The sequence below is a fragment of the Pelmatolapia mariae genome, linkage group LG20 (genome assembly GCF_036321145.2).
Source record: "Pelmatolapia mariae isolate MD_Pm_ZW linkage group LG20, Pm_UMD_F_2, whole genome shotgun sequence".
In the NCBI taxonomy this organism is placed as follows: Eukaryota; Metazoa; Chordata; class Actinopteri; order Cichliformes; family Cichlidae; genus Pelmatolapia; species Pelmatolapia mariae.
This window is the reverse complement of record NC_086244.1, coordinates 25,966,090-25,988,091: the sequence shown is the minus strand read 5'-3', so window position 1 is coordinate 25,988,091 and position 22,002 is coordinate 25,966,090. Positions and strand designations below refer to the sequence as shown.

The 22,002-nt window shown below is 40.3% G+C and overlaps 2 protein-coding genes across 2 annotated transcripts; both read left to right on the top strand.

The window, feature by feature from the left end:
• Nucleotides 1–6,463: 6,463 nt before the first annotated feature.
• hoxc9a (homeobox C9a) lies at nucleotides 6,464–8,318 on the top strand. Its single transcript, XM_063464143.1, has 2 exons — nucleotides 6,464–7,007; nucleotides 8,074–8,318. Exons 1-2 carry the CDS (start codon nucleotides 6,464–6,466, stop codon nucleotides 8,316–8,318), a joined length of 789 nt encoding a protein of 262 aa, XP_063320213.1.
• Nucleotides 8,319–12,628: 4,310 nt separating this feature from the next.
• Nucleotides 12,629–14,722, top strand: hoxc8a (homeobox C8a). Its single transcript, XM_063464107.1, has 2 exons — nucleotides 12,629–13,064; nucleotides 14,406–14,722. The coding sequence occupies exons 1-2, from the start codon at nucleotides 12,629–12,631 to the stop codon at nucleotides 14,720–14,722; spliced, it is 753 nt and encodes a 250-aa protein (XP_063320177.1).
• The last annotated feature ends 7,280 nt before the right edge of the window (nucleotides 14,723–22,002 follow it).

The window sequence follows — 22,002 nt, the reverse complement described above, 5'->3', positions numbered from 1 at the left end:
TTTTTTTTGTAAACCCCTTTGCGCGAAGCTGAAGCGTGGTTTAGGTAGTTTCATGTTGTTGGGGTTGGCTTCCTGGCTCGGCAACAAGAAACTGCCTTGATTACGTCAGTTCGTCTTCATCAAGGGCACAATTTCCGCTGAATTACCCCCTATAGTCACACAGGTCCCCGCAAATGGCATTGTAAATGAACTGAGTTGCAATACCTTGGACAGAGACGTTTTCTTTCTTTGCTGTTATTTTTGTGGTGGGCTGTAAAACCTCCCAGAGGCTCTCAGAAGGAGAATAGGTTGTAAACAACATGGGGTAAAGTTTTAGACTGCGTAGTGGTGCATCTGTCATCACTGGCTGTCCGTTTAGGTTTCGTTGTTTCAGCTGTTTTATGATGAGATAGAAAGAGACATGAATACATAGGTGGCTGGATATGTCGCGGATTTAACTCATTAAATTATCAGAGAAATGTGTAACAGGAAATTTATGCTAATGACACTTCTATGACTTCATCTGAGCTCTTTCTTCTGCTAATGCACAACTTCTTTTAAGTGTTTAAAACCAAAAGGCCGTTCAGTTCCAACTTCCAATTTGCTAGGAAGTTTTGCAGTGATAGACTCCCTAACGTCAACACAAAAAGCTACTTTGTCATTTCCAGCAATAGCTACTGATGACTGTTTACTAGAAAACATTAGAACACACACAAACAACAATCGCTCCGTTAGCCACATTTTGCATTGAATATTCAAAATGTTACATTTTTAGTACAAATTCCTACAAAAATCTTTGTGTGTTTGGGTGCATTAAAGAACTTGGGTCTTTTATGTCTTTCAGTTGTGTTTCCTCTGGTTCTACTTAAATGTTTGAAACTTTATTTTGTCTTTCCACGGACCACTATGCGGAAGAATATCCTGGGCTTTACACTGTTTCATCTGTTATGTGTTGTGGCTAAGTCCAAAACATAATGGGCACACATTATATCTTTATTGGAGTCGACCTGCAACACTTTCAGTGTAAATTTTTGGACTAATGGCACTTAAATTAATTAAATTATCAGAGTTACCATTCATTTCTAGCGTGTTTAGAAATGAATGATATTTATGTTTGAATCTAAACTCACTGACGGTCACAGATAGTTGGCAAAACTTTATGTCTTGCAATAAATATTGTTTTATTATAGTTAAAATTAATGAAAGGGGGAGAAGGAAAATAGAAAAGAAACTCTCAAAAATGACTAGATATCTGTCAGGAAAGGGGTTTTAGCTTACGTCAGCGGTCAATGAAACACGATAACTTATTGATGAAAGAGCTGCTTATTCTGCAAGCACTTTTTTTTCGGAAAGGCAGTCCAGTGTTTATGCTAGTCACTATCTCCCCTTGTTTTCTCAGCCCCCTCCTTGTAGCGGTAGCACCAGTGGAAGAGACAGTCTGGAATCCAAAGTCACTTTCATTCAGCTCAGTGAATGAGTGTCTCCCTTGGAATGCACCACTGACAAAGACTTTACAGCGCCGAAAACAGCCCCGAGAGCTGCACAGATTCACCCTAAAACCATATACACATAAAGTAATTTATTCCACTTTGTAGTTGCGCACAGGAACTGAAGCCTTTACACAGCCGCTTCCTTTGGGACAGCTCAAGATGTCTCACTGCTACTGGCATGATCAGACATGAACCAAATATGCTAACAGCTTTTCTTTCTTTCTTTGTTTCCCCCTTTACCTTTTTTCTACTGTCATTTTCCACATTCATTATGTTTATTTTATGATAGAGAGGAAAAATTAGCACTTCGAAATTTATTTTATTTTATTTTTTACCATTTTACCAAGAAGATTGATTAGGGTTTGAATTCAGAAGGGGCGTTATCCTTCTTTCTTTGGAATGGAAAATGTGAAGACTGCTCTATTGCCAATTTGTGCGGTGCAGGAATGACTCTTAAAATGCGCCTTTTTTGGATTTGTTGAATGACATTTAATAACTGAGAACGCTTTCCAGCCTCAGGATGGATTATAAAGGAAAGCCTCAATAAGAATAGAATTTTTCTGTAAATAAGTGACACTCGTGGCCTTAGGAAAAGGGGGAGCGAGAGAGAAAGAGACTCACACTGTTTTATATATAAACTGCGCGAAAAATTCAAACTGTCACAGGCCTGCTCACCAGCACTGTAATTGATCAGCTTCAGAACTGATCACTTTACGGGCTGTTTTGACACAAAATGCGTTTGAAAGACATTTTTAAAGCTAATTTATTAGAATAAGAATGTCAGTTATTGATTCTCTGAAACACTGGCGTGCAGCGGTTATCTTGGGATTTCCATCCAATACAGGAGGAGAAATACAGATATATATTTTGCTATTGTAGTTTTTGGCCTTTCAGTAGATCATAGTGCAACTCTGTGGTCCTTAATATTCAGCGTTTGGGGCGTTATGAACACATTGTGTTAACGTTTCTTTGAATTATCTTTATTTGTAGTTTAAACAGATAATATAGCCTAGATGTCGTATTTGAACGTGACTAACTAATTTTGGAAAAGGGAAATGAGGCGCGTTTATTTCGTATTTGTGTGTGTGTGTGTGTGCGCGCGCGCGTGTGAAGGAGAACTTGTGATATCTTGTGATGTCTTGTCAATTTTGCACTAGTTATCTTGCTCTTACCATTCATTTGACAGAATAATTACTTTCAGTATCTCTGCTCTAAACAGGAAAAATAATGCACTTTCATTCTGGCACTAAACGGGCATGTCTAATAAAAGAAAGTCATGTTCCAACGCACACCTCGTATCCTTGTTTATTATCTCCCCGGACTGGTTTTGCTGATAAAAGCAGACTCAGATACAGAGTTCTGACTCACTTGACAATCAAGATGAGTCATTTTATCTGAATAAGCATAGGGTGTAATATCAGCTTGAGTAGCCTTGCGGGTTTATAAAGATACACTTACAGAGAAATTCGCAATCTGCACACACGGCGATTTTCATGCAAGTGTACTAATGATCTTAGCTGAAGTTCCCCTTCTAATATTATCATGAGAAGCATTTTGCTGTATTCATCTACAATCATTTTTTACAGTGAAAGGTGGATGCTGAATTAAAAACGCGGGCGCGAAGATTATTTTGACGGAGCAAACACTGATTACATGCCTGTGAGTCCGTATTAATAAGAAGCATCAGTGCACTGCAGTCGCGCAAACACACGCTTTGGTTCATGCGGCACAAATAGGCCTTTTGAAAATTGCAACAACACCTGTATTTGTGTGTATTTTTGTCCATGGGAAATGTGTGTAAGTGATACATGTCAGAATCTGACGTACATATAGGTTGGCGGAGTTATAGTTAGTCTGCGGTATTGTCATCATTGATTCAAGAAGCCGTTTTTTGGATAAATTATTTTGCATGTCAGCAGGACAAACGACTGTAGTAAAATGAAAACGTAGGCTCGCTGTAATCTCACAGAGTCTGTGGATAGAGAGTGTCATATATTGCATAGATTACAAATCGTTATTAGACCAATATGAGATTTTTTGAAACCTCAGATATAAAACCAACTGTGCCACAGACGACTACAAATCCCATAAACAAGCCAAACAGACGGTTCTGTATTTTTCTCCAGTTAAACTTATACCCGTATACTTTTGATTTGTCAAGTTTCACTCTTGATTTGCTGATTTTAGAGTGCATGTGTTCAACGAAAACAGTCACTTCTGCTACACGAGGTTGTGTTTCTCTATATAATGTTATGGAAATAAAATAGGACGGTGTTTGGTCATGCAACAAAAGGGGATTTTCTGCGACAGTATATTATCAGCTGGTTCAGCTGCAAGTGTAGTTGTGCCCTGGAAGAATAGAGATTAAGGACAGACATTCAAAAAAAGAAAAAAGAAACGACAAACAACAAATGGTTTATATAAAAAAATACAGTCTTTTTATTTATAGCAAAATAAGACGGATACAAGAGTGAAATGGATGATGGGAGATAATTGAACAGAAGTTACTTCTCATTAATGACACATACACACACACACACACACACACACACACACACACACACACACACACACACACACACACACACACACACACACACGGAAACAAAAGCACACTTCAAAACAATAAAAATGATATTAGTGCATTGTTGCAGACATCGATACAGGATATATTCTAATCCGTCTTTACGATCAGATTGTAATAATTGCTCATTGAGTACTATTTTATTATACTTGGAATATCTGAAATCAGCAGACTGCAAATGTTAAACCTCCAGAAAAACAAATGAATAAAATAACCGATTAGCACATTTGATGAATTTCTTTGTCTTGATTAACCTGTGGGTGGACAATAACTAGGCTCAGAGCTGCGCATTCATCAGCACACACCAGGACACCGTTTGGAGTTATCCGGGTTAAGGTCCGCCGTCTGGTCTTTTAAATTTCATGGTTGAATCTGAACTCAGCAGCGAGGACAAACGTAGGACTTCCTACTGCGTACATGATTTGATGCACGTTGTTTTACACCACGAAGCTAAAATGTTGAATATCGTGTCGGTTAATCAACAAATGTAAAACTGTATTTTGACTCTAGCTGATCTAGGATAATTACCGGCATCATTTATTCCTTAGCCTGGCGCTGACAAAGGCTCGTTTTTAAACGCCAACGCTACAGATGTTGCAAATTGGGATAATTATCATTTTAGTACAATCATTATTTTCGCTCTTTTTTCTTTCTTTCTTTGTTGTTAAACTCTTATTTCGTATATTTCAATGCATGAAACTGTATTTTAGTCCAGTTTGAGATAATTTTGCCACAGTGAAGTGTGACTTGTTCTTCCACACCACATATTTTCTCGTTTGCACATAACTGTCAGCTTTGCACGTCCCAAAATGGATTTCTTGTCTTAAAGGTTGCAATCAGTTAACCTTTTTTTTTTGCCAGTTCAATTCCTTTTATAAACAACTAGTCCACAGCAGAAACGATATTATCTGAAACATTAAACCTGCAGTTGCACATAAAAGAATAAATACTACATAAAACAGATTAAATAGCCCAAATACAACATATGGGCAAAATATAACACTGTGGGTAAAAGCACACACACACACACACACACACACACACACACACACACACACACACACACACATGCAGGCACATAGGAACGTGTGCAGCTTTTAGGAATTAATAATTCATCATCTATATTATCTACCTCATCCACCCTCCGCAAATGCATTATATTTTCTTCTGTATGACGCCGGTGGCTACTTTAGTTGCTCCTGTATCGCCATATAGTTGATCCTCTTCTATTTGCTGTGTCTCTGCATCTCTATTTAAGAATCAATTCTTGTTTCACTGCCTGCTAACTGACAAGCTACCCATGTGCATTGCAGGGCAAAAACAGCAGACTCATGCCACTGGATACAACAGTAACATTACCCCTGTCATTAAAGCTTTCATAGTTAGCCTTTTAATGAACCATTTTACCTCTTCTGCTTCCAAAGTCCGCTCTGCTGTCTTCGGCCCTTCTTGTTTCATATGAATTGTTTCAGATACTCATAGTGGTGGTGGTGGTGGTGTTGGTGGTGCCGGTTTAATGTTGAGCGAGGAACTCGGATGCAGTCTTATTAACGACACGTTTATGAACAATCAAATGGTCCTCGTTAAAAATTATTGATGGGCATAAAAACATGAACGGTCACTAGCCGAATATAGCGCGCCGTAGTGGGCTGCTTGTCAAGAATCTGAATCCCCTCCTCTCCTATCTCTGCAGATCCCATTTAGGAAATGTTTGCTGTATCCTCGTTAAAACAGTGCAAACTTTATTAGTGGCGTATGCTATATCCTCGTATTTTTGATTCAGTCTCTCCAATATCCAATCCAGCTATATCTAGCCACCGTGGAGGCTTTTCTCCTAAATAAGAAATAAACATCATGCCGCAGGAAACTCTAACACCTCCGCTTTATCAAACGTGCTTTAAAGCGTGGTTTGATAAAGATATAAGAGTAAACGATTCGGTAAACACTTTGCTGTAATACTATCCCTTGCAACAGCATGGCGCTACGGTAGATTTTGCCAGACAAAGATTGATTACACCATCAAATAGTGCCTTGCTCTTAGACGTAATGTGCGCAGGTCTGTTGTGCGACTAGAGGTAGATCCACTACTAGAACTACAAATGCGTATTTTCTTCATGGAAGAACATAGTTTTTGGAATTGCTTCTGTGCCTCCGAGAAAAAATAGTAAAAGATCATATTCTTTAATCCGATTTATGTGCACTGGTATCCCAAGATAAGTGGCGCATTGATCCACTGTACAATTTTTGTGGGGGTAAATATAATCACGTGTTGGTGAGGCAGCCAATAGCAGCCAGGGAAGCGTTGAGAAATAATTACCTGCCTTGATTGTTCTATGGCTAGATAAAAAAAAGTACACATACACTCCATATAATAATCGGATGCATGTAAAAGAGTCGGTGAAGCTTCGACATGTCGACCACGGGTCCCATAAGTAATTATTATGTGGACTCCTTGATCAACCATGAAAACGAGGATGTCCTTACTGCAACTCGTTTTTCGGCGCCCGGTTCGCACCCAGCCGGTCCTCGTCCGACGTCGCTAGTACCGGAGTGTGCTGACTATCCTTCCTGCAGCTTCGCACCCAAGCCACCCGTCTTCTCCACCTCCTGGGCCCCTGTACACTCCCAGTCATCAGTGGTTTACCATCCATACAGTCACCAACCTCACTTAGGCACAGACTCGAGATATGTGCGGTCATGGCTGGAGCCGATATCAGGCGCCGTGCCTTTCCATGGCTATCCGGGGAACAACAGGCACTACGGGCTGAAGCCCGATGCATTTCAAGAACACAGAGCCGGCGAGTGTCTCGGCTCCAGCGGACGGACCTACACGGATTATCTGTACTGCTCATCCACTGACATGCGAGACAAGACGCAGCAGAATCTCCCCTCTCCTGAGTCGGAGCTCATGGCTTCAGGAAAACATAAAGATGAGAAACCGGAGCTAGATCCGAGTAAGTTCAAGCGCCTATACGATCTTTTTACAGCCCGGTAGGTGTTTTGTTTTTGGGATAGCTTTAAATATGCTTTTGCTCAGAGCCATTTGAACGTCCTGCTTAAAAGTAAAATTATAAACTGCTACATTCTTCCCTTTTCAGCTCAGCTCTGAATCGCCCCTTGCTATAGGGAGCAAGCTTTAGGAACTATAAAAGACAAATGCTTCTGGGCTAATATTGGGGCAATAAAACCAGACGGGGTTGTAAACATGGACTCAAACCTACAGGAAGACGTTGAATTTGGGAGGATGTTGCATAAGCTTAAAACACATGCAAGGTGTTCTAAAGTGAACGGCCTAAACTCACTTAAGAATCCATATTCGTCGTATGGTGAATTGTTACGACTTTATGTTGACCCCGTGCTATTAAAGAAGGCACAGCAAACCCTGTAAGCCGAATTTAAGTCCTGTATTGTTAGAGGGCCCTTCCTGTGTGGAAAAGCCACATTCTGGCTCTGTTTGACCCCCAGATGGAATAAAATGAAATAAAAACGGTTCTCACATAGTGAAAAGATTACATACATGTGTATGGATGCATATGACTATCTGCTCTCTTCTCTGGGTCCAAAACAAATTCACATGACTCTTTTTTTCAGACAACTTGAGGAATGTAGGGACATACTCGAGGACTTTCACCACGGACCTGTAAAGGCTTGAACCACGGGCCATTTTATGGGCCAATAAAGTGAATAAGCGCATTGAGTATTTTACGACGGTGTTACTCACAAGTTAAGGGGACAAGGAAGCAAATCAGTGGAGGCTTGGAAAGTGTAAGACTGAGAATCTTTCCTTAAAATGTTAACTGGCAGTTTAGCTTTAACGACGTACACCCAAACTTGTGTGTGCCTTGGCACTGTTTTCAGTTTGTTGCACTTTCTGATGAGTCCACAGATTTCCTATAAATCCAGGGGCTCATTCATTTTATTTTTTTAAAGGCCGAACAGTTAATGCGGATGTCATCTGTTTCACAATTTAGCTTTGCATTGTTATTCTGTCTTTATTATTGTTGTTGTTTGTATTTGCAGATAACCCTGTGGCAAATTGGATACACGCCCGCTCCACAAGGAAGAAGCGATGTCCTTACACAAAGTACCAGACTCTCGAACTGGAAAAGGAGTTTCTGTTCAATATGTATCTTACAAGAGACCGCCGATACGAGGTCGCCAGAGTGCTGAATCTGACCGAGAGGCAGGTCAAAATCTGGTTTCAGAACCGGAGAATGAAGATGAAGAAGATGAACAAAGAAAAGACCGACAGCAAAGACCAATAATGTGGACTACAGTGACAAAACAACCAACAATAACCACTAGTCTAATGGACAGCACAGATGTACCAAAACACACGACAAGCGCCCCTCTCCTCCTTATATTTATCACTTTTGTTGGAATTTTTTGTATTAACCTTAACTTCCAGACTGTTTGATGCCGAATATTATTTTTTAGTGCACATTTATGTGTCGAGCGTTTAAGTAGGAAAAAAAGAAAGAAAAAAGAAAAAGGAAAACTTCTAAGGAGAGAATTACATTCTGCTTTCACTTCGAGATATGTGGTTTTGTAAAAGAAATTAAAGAAGCGCAGTTTGGATACGCTTAAACTGTCCGGAGAAAGAGAATACTTGAATTCCTTTGAATTTCACAAAAACCATAATTTATGCTGTGAATGTTTTCTTTCATGTTTATTTCCTTTGTACGCTGTTGTGCAGGTGTAGTATTTTGTACAGCAACATCTGCGGTCGACATGTCTGTCTTGTATTTTTGTGATAGTTGTAGCTGTATTTGTGCACATTTTCTTTCTCCTTTTTTTGACTGTAGCCTACGAGTTTAATTATAGAGTGTAGATATAGACCTCTGCAAATATAACCATAATCCCAAGCTCTTGTTTTCTGTGTTTATTGTGGCTTTGCAGACTGTGTATTTGCGATCGGATTTAGCAGACTACACGGCTGTACAGGGGAATCCAAAACAATATTACCCCGTACTAGAAAATAAGTAAATGGATACAAAAATTTCTGAAATTCAAAACAACAGGAAAACGGACCCAACCAAAACTACATGACGCAAAAGACGGTTGATTTATTAATAACTATTCCTTCACATTTTTTAGTACGCACTGTTTTGGCCGCTGAGTGTGCCCCCATTACATTAAAGGCCTAAATGAGCTCTGCCATTACAAATAATGGCGATATAGAAAGTTTGGCGTAGCCTATTTAAGGCTTTACTGGGACAACATTGTTTTAATTTTGCTTGGCATCGCTTTGCACTTGTGTCTTAATTACAGCTTCTTAGTCGCAAACATTCACATTCATACCGTTTTAGACGTTATCCATTTTAGGAGAGTAAGTAGACCTGAAAAAAAAAAAAACTCACGCAGAATTAATTATGTTTTATATCAATAACAAAATACATAGTATTTTTTTTTTTTATAAATTTCTCCCAAAAGCACGTCTCTTTAAGGTTTTAAAATGTACCAAAACATTTTAAATGCTGGCTTAAAATAAGTGATCCTTTTTAAATTGTTCATATAATATTCTTATAGGGACAGAGATGAATGCACGAGGTTTTTACCATATTTATTTCTTTATTAGGTCAATGCCCTATGAGTTGAAACTAGCTTATCAACCACATTTGTGCAGTTTCCGAAAGAATACTAAAAAAAAACCCATTAACCACTTAGGCAATTAAACACAATTTCTAACTAAATGTTAATTGCATTGCCAGGCTCATTGGCGATCAGAAAATCTGAGACCAGATTTGAAAAGTTTCGTTTTAAGCGAGAGACAGTTTCCCATGTCTCGCATTTGTTTCCTGGGATAGACCTAAATTGCCTTTTTGTGGTGGCAAACAATACGGGCAGGATGCTGTAATTTCAAAGCCCAATCCATTGCATTTCCGCTCTGCTTGGACAAAAATGCCAGTTTTACAGCCCCTGTTGGAGCTCGGCTGTTTGTCTCAAATGCAGACCAACAAAGCAAACTCGACTAACTGGCTAGACGTCTGGGCTAAATTACTTTATGGTTTTAATGGACGCTGGTGGTGGACTCGTTCAAAGGAGAAGCATGCGCACTGTTCTGGGGACTTTTGCCTGACTGGGCCAGCCGCAAAACCCCCTGCACTTCATCATATGAGTCGTCTATTAGTCTACAATTAGATGGGAAAAGTCAATAACCATTGTGCATAAATGTGAGTGCTGCAGAGCGCTATTATCTCTTGTATAAAAGTGATCAGCTGCCACGACAGGAAACGACAGCACAGCAACTATTTCAAGTCTGCAGACAAGCAAGACGAAGACAGAAGGCACGTGTTTTATAGATTCCACAGTAATTAACTGCTTTAACTTTATTTAAAGAAAAATACAGGGTGCACACATCCTCTATACATTCAACCCTTTCTGGCCACATAGCAGTTGTCGCTGATTGGTGGAGTTATTCAGGTTTAATGACACATTTCGACACTAGATGACGCTGTAGGTCCACGTTTTGAGGAGTGTGTCTGCGTTGAAGAGCTTTTCTACAGCTCTGTGGCTTGGCTGAAGAGTGAAGAGTAACCTATCGATGACAAAATGACAGATATGGCCACCAACCACATTTTGTGTAATAGGCCACAGAACAGCAATCCGGAATGCAGCCAGCTGGTTGTTGTGCTGGCCAAACAATCTGTGCAAATATAGTATTCTTTTTTTCACTTCAGAAAAAAAAGATTATGCTTTTGTTATTTACTCGTTTTTTTGTAGCTTCTTTCATTGTCTGTGAATTTATGAGTTAATACGGCTGTTTTGTGGGTGGTAGTTGTGTGCTCAATTCTAAAAACGCAAAATTATATCTGCAATATACATGCAGTACATGTTCATAGCCTTTTACAAAAACTTAATTAAGCATAATACATAATAATGCATAATCTGTGTGGTTTTTTTTTTTATATTTGCTGCCTCTGCTTTTCAAGCTGTAAATTCAAACCAGACTGAGACACTTTATTTAAAAAAAGTATTTAAAAAATCCACAATTAATAAAAAGCCGAAAATCACATTCAACCAGAGACTACTTTATTAGCAGTTTTTAAACAGTTGCATCTGTAACATAAAATCAGTGCAATAAATAAATGGCAACAAAGCAACACATCGATAACAAAATCAACAACAGCATAAACCGCTGCATCAATAATAATAATAATAACAATAATAATGATAATAATAATATGTCCAGTAAAGAAAGGGCTACCTGTACTATTTTAGTCCTCAGTCCGTGTCGGTTGTAACGTCTGTACCAACAATTCAAATTCTCCAACAAGTGATTGGCAATCTGCATATTTATAGAGTGTGAAAGGTCTATAAATTCGTCCAGTGCGCCTTTCACATTTTACGATGATGTGTAGAAACCGTCAGTAACCCCACAAAAACCCACACAGGCATATTTGGAGAGAGAGACCACGCGAGTACTGAGCTGGGAATCGTGCGAGTTGATTGCACCTAAACATTCAATGTTAAATTTTATGAACTCCCCCGTGTGAGATTTACTGCCCATCCTCGTCGGTTTTACGGGGTCAGTAAATGGCACCTATAGCATTCATAGGTCGTGTTTATATTTGCGTGCATCGGTGCTTTGGAGCGCCTGGCGCAAATGTGTCGCCTTGGCCTCTACACGGTTTTGCATCGAGGAATGTTTTGTCTTCAATTCGGTGTTTTGCTCGGGGGACTGAATAGCTCCGAATCTGTGTTGTTTTTATTTTTAATACCGTTTTAATGCTGTTGATAAACTCCCAAATATCATCCCGACCCAATGGAGCCCATGAAAGGCCAACTGTTTTCTGGGAACTTGTATATAACCTTCAGGCCATGATAGAAAAAAAATAAAAATAAAAAAACCTCATCACAGCAGCTTAATCCGCTTAGAAAGGGGGGAAATCCTCCCTGCTTTAAACACCTCATAACCTCCATACAAAGAAGCAAAACTATAAATTCAAACTACACAGGAAATGTATCATGCTTCATCGTCTTTATATCGTAACCATTTCACAACTGAATTGTTCAGCTTGTAAGAAAGGTTTTTTTGTGTGATAAACTTAACATTGATCATATTTACAGCCTCTTAGATTGTTGGTTATGATTAGTGAAGCCTTTCTCAAGGTGGATATACGTAGGGCCCACGTCTGACCGGTCATGGAAAGATGAAGGGGTGGGGGGGGGAGCGAGGTTGGAGGAGGGTGAGGGAGCCTGTGGTGGGGGTGGTTGGGTGGGAATCTAAAAAAAGGAAAAAGAAAGAAAAGAGCAGCGCCTGTGACTGTGCCGGTCGAGCGAGCCAGCTGTAACCTTAGCTAACATACATCCAAAGCACATGCCATGAGCCGGGTTTGAGACTGCAAAACCTGGAAAAAAAACCCCACTCACGACTGCGAGGAGAAATCCGATGAGAGGAACGGCTCAGAGAGAGTGAGCTGCCGTAGATTGTCCAAAGGGGCAGCGTTTCTCCTAGTTCCGGTTTGTCTGCTTGTGTGCGCTGTGCGAGTTGGGACCCTAAACAAAAGGCTGCCATCATCCTAAAGGAGATATTCTACTGCGAGAGAGCCCGTCTGCTTGATGCTAACTAAACATGAGCTCCTATTTTGTTAACCCTCTTTTTTCTAAATACAAAGGCAGCGAGTCACTGGAGCCAACTTACTACGACTGCAGGTTTCCACAAAGCGTTGCCCGCAGCCACACGCTGGTTTACGGACCCGGAGCAGCCGCACCGGGCTTTCAGCACCCATCCCATCATGTGCAGGACTTTTTTCACCACGGGACCACGGGGATCTCCAACCCCGGATACCAGCAAAACCCCTGCGCTTTGGCTTGCCACGGAGACGCAACGAAATTTTATGGATATGAAGCTCTTCCAAGGCAAACGCTTTATGGTACCCAACAAGACGCAAGCCTAGCGCAATACCCAGACTGTAAATCGTCGAGCAGCTCTAACCCCGGAGAAGGACAAGGCCACTTAAATCAAAACTCCTCTCCCAGTCTTATGTTTCCTTGGATGAGACCCCACGGTCAGAATCATACAAATTTTTCCTATTCTTTCAGTGTTGCCGTGTGGTGCGCGCGTGTCACTGTGTATCCGCCTGTGTGTGTGTATGTGTGTGTGATTGTGCATGTGTGCTAAATACGTAGGGTGTACAAGAGTATGTCTCTAAACTATAAAACGAAATAAGTCAGAGAACATGATGGGGCACATAGAACCTGAAGTGCAGGCTGCTGTTACTCTGCAGCACATGCCCATACAGGGCTGAATGGTTGCTTTCCAAAGTGCCTTTAAACGCTGAATTGCTGATTACAGCCACATGACACGCTCTTTGAAGTCAATTATCGTTCACATAAGATATTTCACAAACTCTAATAGTGCTATGAGAATGGATGGATAAGTCATAGTCTAAAATACGATAATACCACACACACTAGCAGCATGCAGAGTGACAGGGGGGTTAGCTAAAACACAACATACCACGATTATCCAGAATCCGGGTTTTAGAGTTTTGGGGGTAATTTGACCCACAGGCCCACTGTAGGCTCAGACACATACAGCCATAATCATAAGGGCTTTGTAGATATTACCCCTTCCATTCATGGATTTCTCTGTCCAAGCTATAAGGCTACTTTAGCTCCACACAGGTGTGCGCTTCATTTTTCATTTCTGCTCAGAGACATGCATCCTAATATTGTCCCCAACTTTATCTCTGTCTTCTCATACTTTTACCTGCCTAGTTATTGTCCTCCTGTATGAGTATGAATGAAAATGTCAGTCAAGTTTATATGGGCTCTGCTGCAAGAGGAAACAGTGTAGTTTCTGTAAACACCCCTCCCAATCTGACATGGAGGAGTATATAGATTTTGTTTGTAGAGTTTTAACATCATTAAATTGATGGGGGATCTAGGGCAATTTTACCTTCATGTACAGATTAAAAATTGAACATCAAAGTAATAATACTATATCTTACTCCACTAACTCTTGGGGGATGTGGTTGTAAAGTTGCATCAGACCTGCAGAATGAACTGTAAATGAAGCAGACATGTGTGTAAATTATTATTACTTTGAAGGCATTTATTTACAGATCCCAAGCAAACTACCGACTCTATTGTGGGTGGTATGTGTGTACACTGATATATGTTCCTGCTAATGGAAAATCTAACTTACCCAGCTTAACACTGCAAGAAGACATCTACTCGCTCTTTCTTTTCATTGAGTGTGATCTGGCATGTGTGAGAGCTGAAATGGGTTAGTGATTGTGCAGAGGAAATGAGTAAATTCAGAAAGAATTATCAGCCATCTGAATGTCTTTATGGGGAAATCGTGGTGAGCCCTGTTAACCTCTGGCTTTATTTCATATTTCAAGCCCCAGGAAGACGGAATGGGAGGCAAACCTACAGTCGCTACCAAACTCTTGAACTGGAGAAGGAGTTTCTGTTCAACCCTTACCTGACCCGTAAGAGAAGGATCGAGGTGTCTCACGCCCTGAGCCTCACCGAGCGACAGGTGAAGATTTGGTTTCAGAACAGAAGGATGAAGTGGAAAAAAGAGAACAACAAAGACAAGTTTCCGGGTCAAAGAGGAGAGGCCGAAGCCGAGGCCGAAGAAGAGGGGAACGAGGACGGTGAAGGGGAAGAGGCAGAAGAGAAAGAAGCGGAAGAGAAAGAAGAGACCAAGGAGTGATTTTATGGTCCTTTTATGGTTATATGGGTGAAAAAGAGGAAAAAAAGGAGAGGTCCCATAAACAGACGAAGAGTCACAAGGAGGCAGAGAGCGTCAACTTTATGACCACCCTTCTATTTTGTCAAGAGGGATCAGGAATCCCACCAATATTGCTGTCATAAATAGACAAAATTCTCCATTCTCTCGTTTATCCTAACATGATGCGCATTACCATTTGGATTTTTCTGTAGAAGCTACAAACGCTTGTAGCGGTTTTTTTTCCATAGAACTCTGGCCATTGTTTTAAAAAAATAAGGGAGGGTAAATTAAAACGCATGTTGGATGGAAAATGGCTTAGCTATTTTTTACAAATTTGCTTTTAATAATAATTGTATCAAAAACGTAGCCAAATAAGATCAAAACATGACCAACGCCGACCTGTGTTGTAAATAGATTATAGCCTACATTAAAAAAAGACATCACTTCAAAGTAGCCTTTCTGAAATTGTAAAAAAAATGTAGGCCTATAACTTAGTAGTAAGTGTTAAAACATCATCGCAACAGTTGCATTGGCTAGCAGCCTCTGTATAAACCACAAGTTTTATTATTATAATTGTTACTGTTACTGTTTTACTCGTTTTCATGTGACAGCCATTAGCTCCTCAGACATCTTTCTCTAGGATTACCAGGGAAATGCAATCGTTTGGAATCCTTTGATGCTACCTAAACCTGGGGAAATTGCAATAGAGATTTCTGAATATAGAGATTTCATATGGTTTTAATTTTAAAGTGTTCTATATCGACCTTATATTATTAAGTTATGTATGTAGCATTTACCCAACAAACAGTATACACTTGTTGAAGACAATTTGCGAGTCTTGGGAAGACACTTAGCTCAAAGCCAAGCAAACACTTTTGAGATTGTACCACAGCACTACCTAAAAACTCAGAGCTTTGCCTTTGCAGAATTTATATTCCACATTTATGGCATCGCTCTGATTTGATCGCAAGCTATTTCCCCAACAACTAAAACTGCCTATAACGCACATGTACTGTGTATGATAACAACTGCTACAATTACAACGATTTTAAAGTAAGGGAATTTTTATTTTAATGTGCTGGTGATATAGCGTAGTTGTTTTGCACTGAATATAATCTTTATGTACGTCTTGTTATATATTGATGTTAACAATATGCTCGTTTTCTGGTGTTTCTCCTGTGAAAGACGGAATTGTGTGTCCCCGCCATTGTTGATGTAAAATCACGAATAAACAAGATGGCTCACTATCATTTCTGGTTTTATTAAGACTGCGCACTCTTGTTAGAACAAACATCATCACCACCCTTTCTCCGTGTACATAAAGCAAATGCAATGCAGACATAGGTGAAGTGAAAATATGCAGGGTAGTATTTTCTTTTTTACACACTGTAAAGAGTTCAATATGAACCCCTGTTTTCATGCACGGACAACAATAAGTAGATAACGTGCAACAGAAAAGCCCCCTGAATAATTCAAAACTGATGATTTGATGATGCCTCGATTTTCAGCCTGTGCACCCAAAAAGTGCTTCGGCAGGAGGGAAGATAGTGCAGAAGCCTCCTAAATAAAGTTTTCCCAATTTAAACTTTCAGAACTGTTCGATTAAAAAAGCGCCAGACACGCGTTTGCGGATGTATCCCTTTACCTTTTAAGGAAAGACAGCGAATCCCATTCACAGCAGGCCTACTCTCCAAAGCCTGAGTCGTATTTGATTCATCCTCTTAATAAGAAACTTCCTCTCTTCGGGGAGGACACGAAGCTTTCCTTAATGAATCTCGGGATGACTGATGGCTGTTTGAGAGATGAGATGAGCAAACATTTGACGTGCTATGTTAATAATCAAACAAAGTAATGGCAGAGCTTGAGGGAGGCTTTATCTGTCAGAGGCCATACATTTGCAAGGTGTTGCGTGAATCTTGTGTCCAGACAATCCGCCGGAAAAGCACCAGAGCGCTGAAATCAAAGCGAACGGGGGAGGCCAAGTGCAGGTAACAGGTAACATCTCTCTTTGGCAGTCCAGCTGGTTTTCATGATGACGGTTTGGAACAGACAGAGGACATGAGCAGACAACGTGAAATCTGAGTAACACACTCAAGTGGGACTAAACTGCGATAAGTATCAAACGGTACACCAATGTGGGTCTCTGAACGTGCTGTTAACGGGGTAAAATACCAGTACTTGCTCTATCATATTAGCCCTCAACAGAAATTTGAACCCTCTATTTCAAAACATGAAATTCGACCTCACCCTTCTCTCGGTTTGATTCCCCCCCTCACCCCCTTTTTTTTAACCGGATCTGAATTTTTCAAATTGAGAACAGAATGATTTTCAACATATTGTTTCTTTTAAAAAATGCATTTATTGCAAGTTTAATGCAATATTAGACGTATTTTCAAAGTAAATAATACTAGTAAATACACCATAACATGACCCGAGACTTTTAATTTAGCTGCCGAATTTCAGCGTTAGGCAGCTAAATTATTCAAAGTCTGTTGCTTTTTATTTGCTCACTTATAAACGGTTCAAATAAGCTTCAGTGCATATATGGAACATTGTGGACGCAAATACATCACAATGCAATGCCAAGGAGTAAGTGTTAGGGGATTTTATAATGTGTAGTTAAAAAGTGTCTATATTGAAATATGCGATTCAAACTATTTATATTTAAGCCCACACTCGTAATTGGAAAATTATACTCATCTAAGAATTCTTTTGTAAAGAAAAGGAAAAAACAAAAAACGAACTAACCTCTTGTTGTGCTTCAGACCTCTTCTATTTTAACAAAATGAATTAATAAATATAAATAAATAGTATTAAAGGGTAACAACATAACACAGCCTAACGAAGGAAGACAGAACGAAAGCAGTGTTCAAGGCTTTTTATGTGAACATTATTCGCAAAAACGCAAACTTATCCACATTAACTGGAAACTTATTTTTCAATCAAACATTCCCATTTCATCTCAATCCAGACTGAGACCAAAAGCTGTCGGAGTCTTTCACGTCTCCTCTTTTTATGGCTTTCCCCCTAGCAGTGACTTTTTTCTCTCTTTCTCTCTCTCGGATCAAACAATGTTGCGCCAAAGCGCAACCTTTTCATTCAGGGTGTTTATTTCTCTGTTTACGTGCGCTTTGTCTCTAGAAAATTTCCGGAAGTGTCCCTTAGTCACAGCTATCCAGCATACCGTATTACCCCTTTGTGTGAATGTGTGTGTGTGTGTGTTTCTGTGTGTGTGTGTGTAGTTTTAACAGAGGGTTGACATTACCAATAAAGTTAAGTGTACCTGCTGTAAACTTTATTGGCGGTGGTAAAGACGCGGCTCGGCCTGCATCTTTTGTGTGCCTCAGCTCCGTGTGGCGATGAAGGACAAGATGCACCACTCAAACTAGTAAGTGAGCGAAATTTTGTTGGTTATTTAGCTTGTAGAAAATGCGCTTTACTCGTCATCAGACGACATATCAGGTGATTATTTCAAGGCGAAGCCAGAGGACTTCCTGTAAAAGGATTTACGAGATACAAAGCTGCGTGTTGGTGTTAAATTAAATAATACGTCTGCTGTTGTTCTCTTCATCTTGATCCGTGTCTCTCTGTTATTACGCAAGTATTAGGATACAGTATATTTGCTGAAGGTCAAGAAAAAAACAACTAACCCCCTAACTCTTTATGCGTAAGGAATTTTACGCGCAACGATTAGATAATTTGTTTTCTTTCTGCGTGTGCTGATGTTAGCTTTCGTTAAAAGTTTGCACAACATTTGCAGTGTATGTATATTTCTTTTCATAAGAGAGTGTTCTCTTTTCAAGCTCAAATCTCAACTGCTTTTTAAAATGTATATTTTGTTACAAATGACTTACAGCAGGCATAATTTTTGATATTATGCTTGCACCTGGTGTGTCTGCGTATTTGATATTGGATGTGAGGTGCAGACTATCCTGACATCTGTTTGCTTCCATATGAGAAGCACAGGCCCTTATATGGAAGTAGAGTTTAGCCTAATTGAAGTTTAATTAGTTGCGTCTCTGTCGCTTTCTGTCCTTTTCTAACTCCCCTACCTCGCCTTCGCACTCACACACTTTTATTTCCTCGTTCCCAACTGGTCTGGGGGACATCTTGGCATACAGCTCATCCACCAGGGGAACTGTCATATTTTGACACATGTCTGATATGTGACATATGGGGAATTTCGCTGTCACGTATTATATTATTGGTGGTTTAGTTTTGTTCAATCGAAAAAAAGAAGAAGAAAAAAAGAGAGGAAAGACAAGATGGGTGCAAACATTCCTGGTTGTTAAAAGGAGAAATTTACAGCTGAGTAATAAAAGTTTACGACTGAATCCTTTCTGCCATTGGCTGAAGCGAGCCACGTGGCACAGGCGCTATGAACATGAACTTTATGCTGTTGTCTATTCTCTGGTCCTTCCCCTGTATCAGCAGCAGACTAAGCTGGGGCGTAGAAACATATTATTTCCCTTTATTGTAATATTTAAAGAAAAAAAATGCAGCACAGTCATCTTGGCACTGCCGCGCGTGTTATTCACCCGATTCCCGACTTCCTGACAGAGCGATCTTCGGGACAGTCACCGCCTCTACCAGCCGCTGCCTGCGTTTATTCCCCCACCGGAGGCAATAAAACCACTGGGACAGCAAATGGAAGAAGAAAGCCTGCTAGAAAAGACTTTTCCCGGCAGACACCCTGTCTCCATAAGCTGCTTATCGCCGGAATGTGAACACAGCCAGAAGCACAGAGGAGATGTGCGTTGTGTTGATATATCCCACTCGCCATAGTGACCCTTCAGCTGCTTTGTTGGACCAGAGTGACGCTCGAAATTGTGGAGAGCCTGCTGGGGGTAAGATTATACACTTTACTAGCTGCTTTTCCTAACTGTTTAATGATCTGTTTCTCAATCGGCTGGTCCTTGTGGCGTTGAAATGATTGTGAAAATTATGAGCGTGTGAGATCATGAGAACTGAAGATGTCTATTCAGTGTAGTTGTGACCTGACCTGTAGCCTGGGAGGGTGCTGAAGCCCGGGGCGGTTGTCATTATTTCTTTCTGGCTGGTGTGGCAGCACCTGTGTGGATAGTGGCTGCTTCAGCCTACATCCAGTGTGTATTTTTAAAGGCGCTGTGCCAACCCGATGTAATTGATTGCCTTGTGATAGTAAACTTTCTCATCACTCACATAGGCCCTTCTCACCAGGCAGTGACGAATGATATTAATTTCTGGCTGATGTTCTCTAATTATGGTTTGTTTCCATATCTGCTGCCACACGTTTAACCCAGTTTCTGCCAGAAGCCTGCATAACATCTATAAGCAATTTCACACACTCCTATGTCACACGCACACACGAGAAACACATAGGCTCACAGTATGTACACAGTGACACACTGGTGGCTCCCGGCAGTGCCCCCTAGCGACAAGAGGCGTTATATGTGGAAGTGGGCGGGTGTTGAGGCTTGTTGTTTATGGCTGCTGGTTTTCGGCGGCGGTTCACTGCGGATGTCAGCTGATACACTGCTGCCAGCGAGTAACTGCTCGACCTGACACCGAGGAGTGTTTCTGATTTGTTGTTGTCACTTTGGAGAATGAGATTCGTCTGTTTTATTGTTTTCGTTTTAGCATGATGAGATGAAGTGATTTGTAGAAGATATTGCTTTGTCACATAAGCACGCCACGACATTCGTGAGAGTTAACATTTCATTTTATTTACACCACCGGCAAAAAAATAAAATAGGACGAGTAAGTAATAAGTTCAAAATTGTATCAAATATTCACAATATCAACAACACCAAGAGCAACAGCAGTGGACATTTAATAGTAGTAAATGTGGCGTCATAAGTGAGACAGAATGAGTTTATACAGTGCATTGTTTATAGCATATTGTGCATGAATGGTGGGACATTGCATCATATACATTTCACTTCCCCAAATTTCTTTCAAACTCGTCTAAAAATACTAAAACAATTAAATAAATGCATTGATTAAAATAAATCCAGATCAATTATTTTACGTTATTCTGGACTTCATATGAAAAAAAACACAGCATGAGGCTTAAACTCGTCAAGTGTGTGCGTGTGTGTGTTTGTGTGGGAGAGACAGAAACCACGAAAGCCTCGGTAAAAAAAGAGAAGGATAATGAATTGGAGTATCAGTGTAAGACAAAATATATACAAAGTGTATCCATTGCACAAGTATCCAAAGACATCTTAAATAACACGGTGTGTGTGTGTGTGTGTGTGTGTGTGTGTGTGTGTGTGTGTGTGTGTGTGTGTGTGTGTGTGTGTGTGTGTCAGACTGCAGGCTGTGCATTTGAAGTTTGGCGATGTTGTTTCATCAAAGCTTAGCTTGAGGAATTGTCCTCTCTTCTCTGTGTAGAGACTAAATATTTTTTTATGTAATAAAGCGACGTGATCTGTTTCTGTCTCAGCAGTCCAGCGTTTCAATCTTGTAAAATACAATTATTGGCAAAGCCTCGTTGTGGAAGCCTTTAAATTCTTATAACCTACTGTTAAACACGTTGTTTGCTTTTCCCTTATGAAACATTGCTGTTGCAATGGATCGTGTCCGCTGCTGCCCAGCACTATGCCTGCAGAAGAGAGAGAGAGAGAAAGAGAGAGGGACAGAGCGAAAGAGGGCCCATTTAATAGATGCCATTTGAGTTGTTAGGTAAATCTTGGTTGAAATAATAAGGGAAAACCACAGTCCATTGTTTTGCCCTGCAGTGTTTTTTAAACCCAGAGATAGGCTCGCATTAAACTCCATGAAGTCATGAATCTGTCCGCATCACCACATTTAGAACCTCACTTACAAATCCCGACAGGACCAAAATTTTGCCTACTAATGGCCATAATTTATGATGTGTGGATCAACATGCGCTCATTGGGCAACAGCTTCCTGAGTGCTTAACGAGCATAAAGTCGAACACTTCCGGACATTAATTGGGCTAGCCAGCGATGGTAAAGTGCTTATAGAGGGCTTTACATTGTTAGTATGTGAATTACTCCTTATTAGTAAGGTTAGAAGCGGGGGAGAGGAAAAAGCATCAGAGGATGACCAGACTTTGCCCCTCTTGCTGCGTTTTTAATCATGGCTGATAATGTAGAAATTTTAAGGGTCCCGTATAACTAATGCTGAGTGATGTTGTGATGTTGGATATTGAAAGCTGTGTTTAAGAAAAAAATAGAAGCAACCGTAGATGTTGATGGGCCATGTTGTGCTGCAGAGCGCGGGCATTCAAAGTTAGGCCTTCAGCACAAGAACAC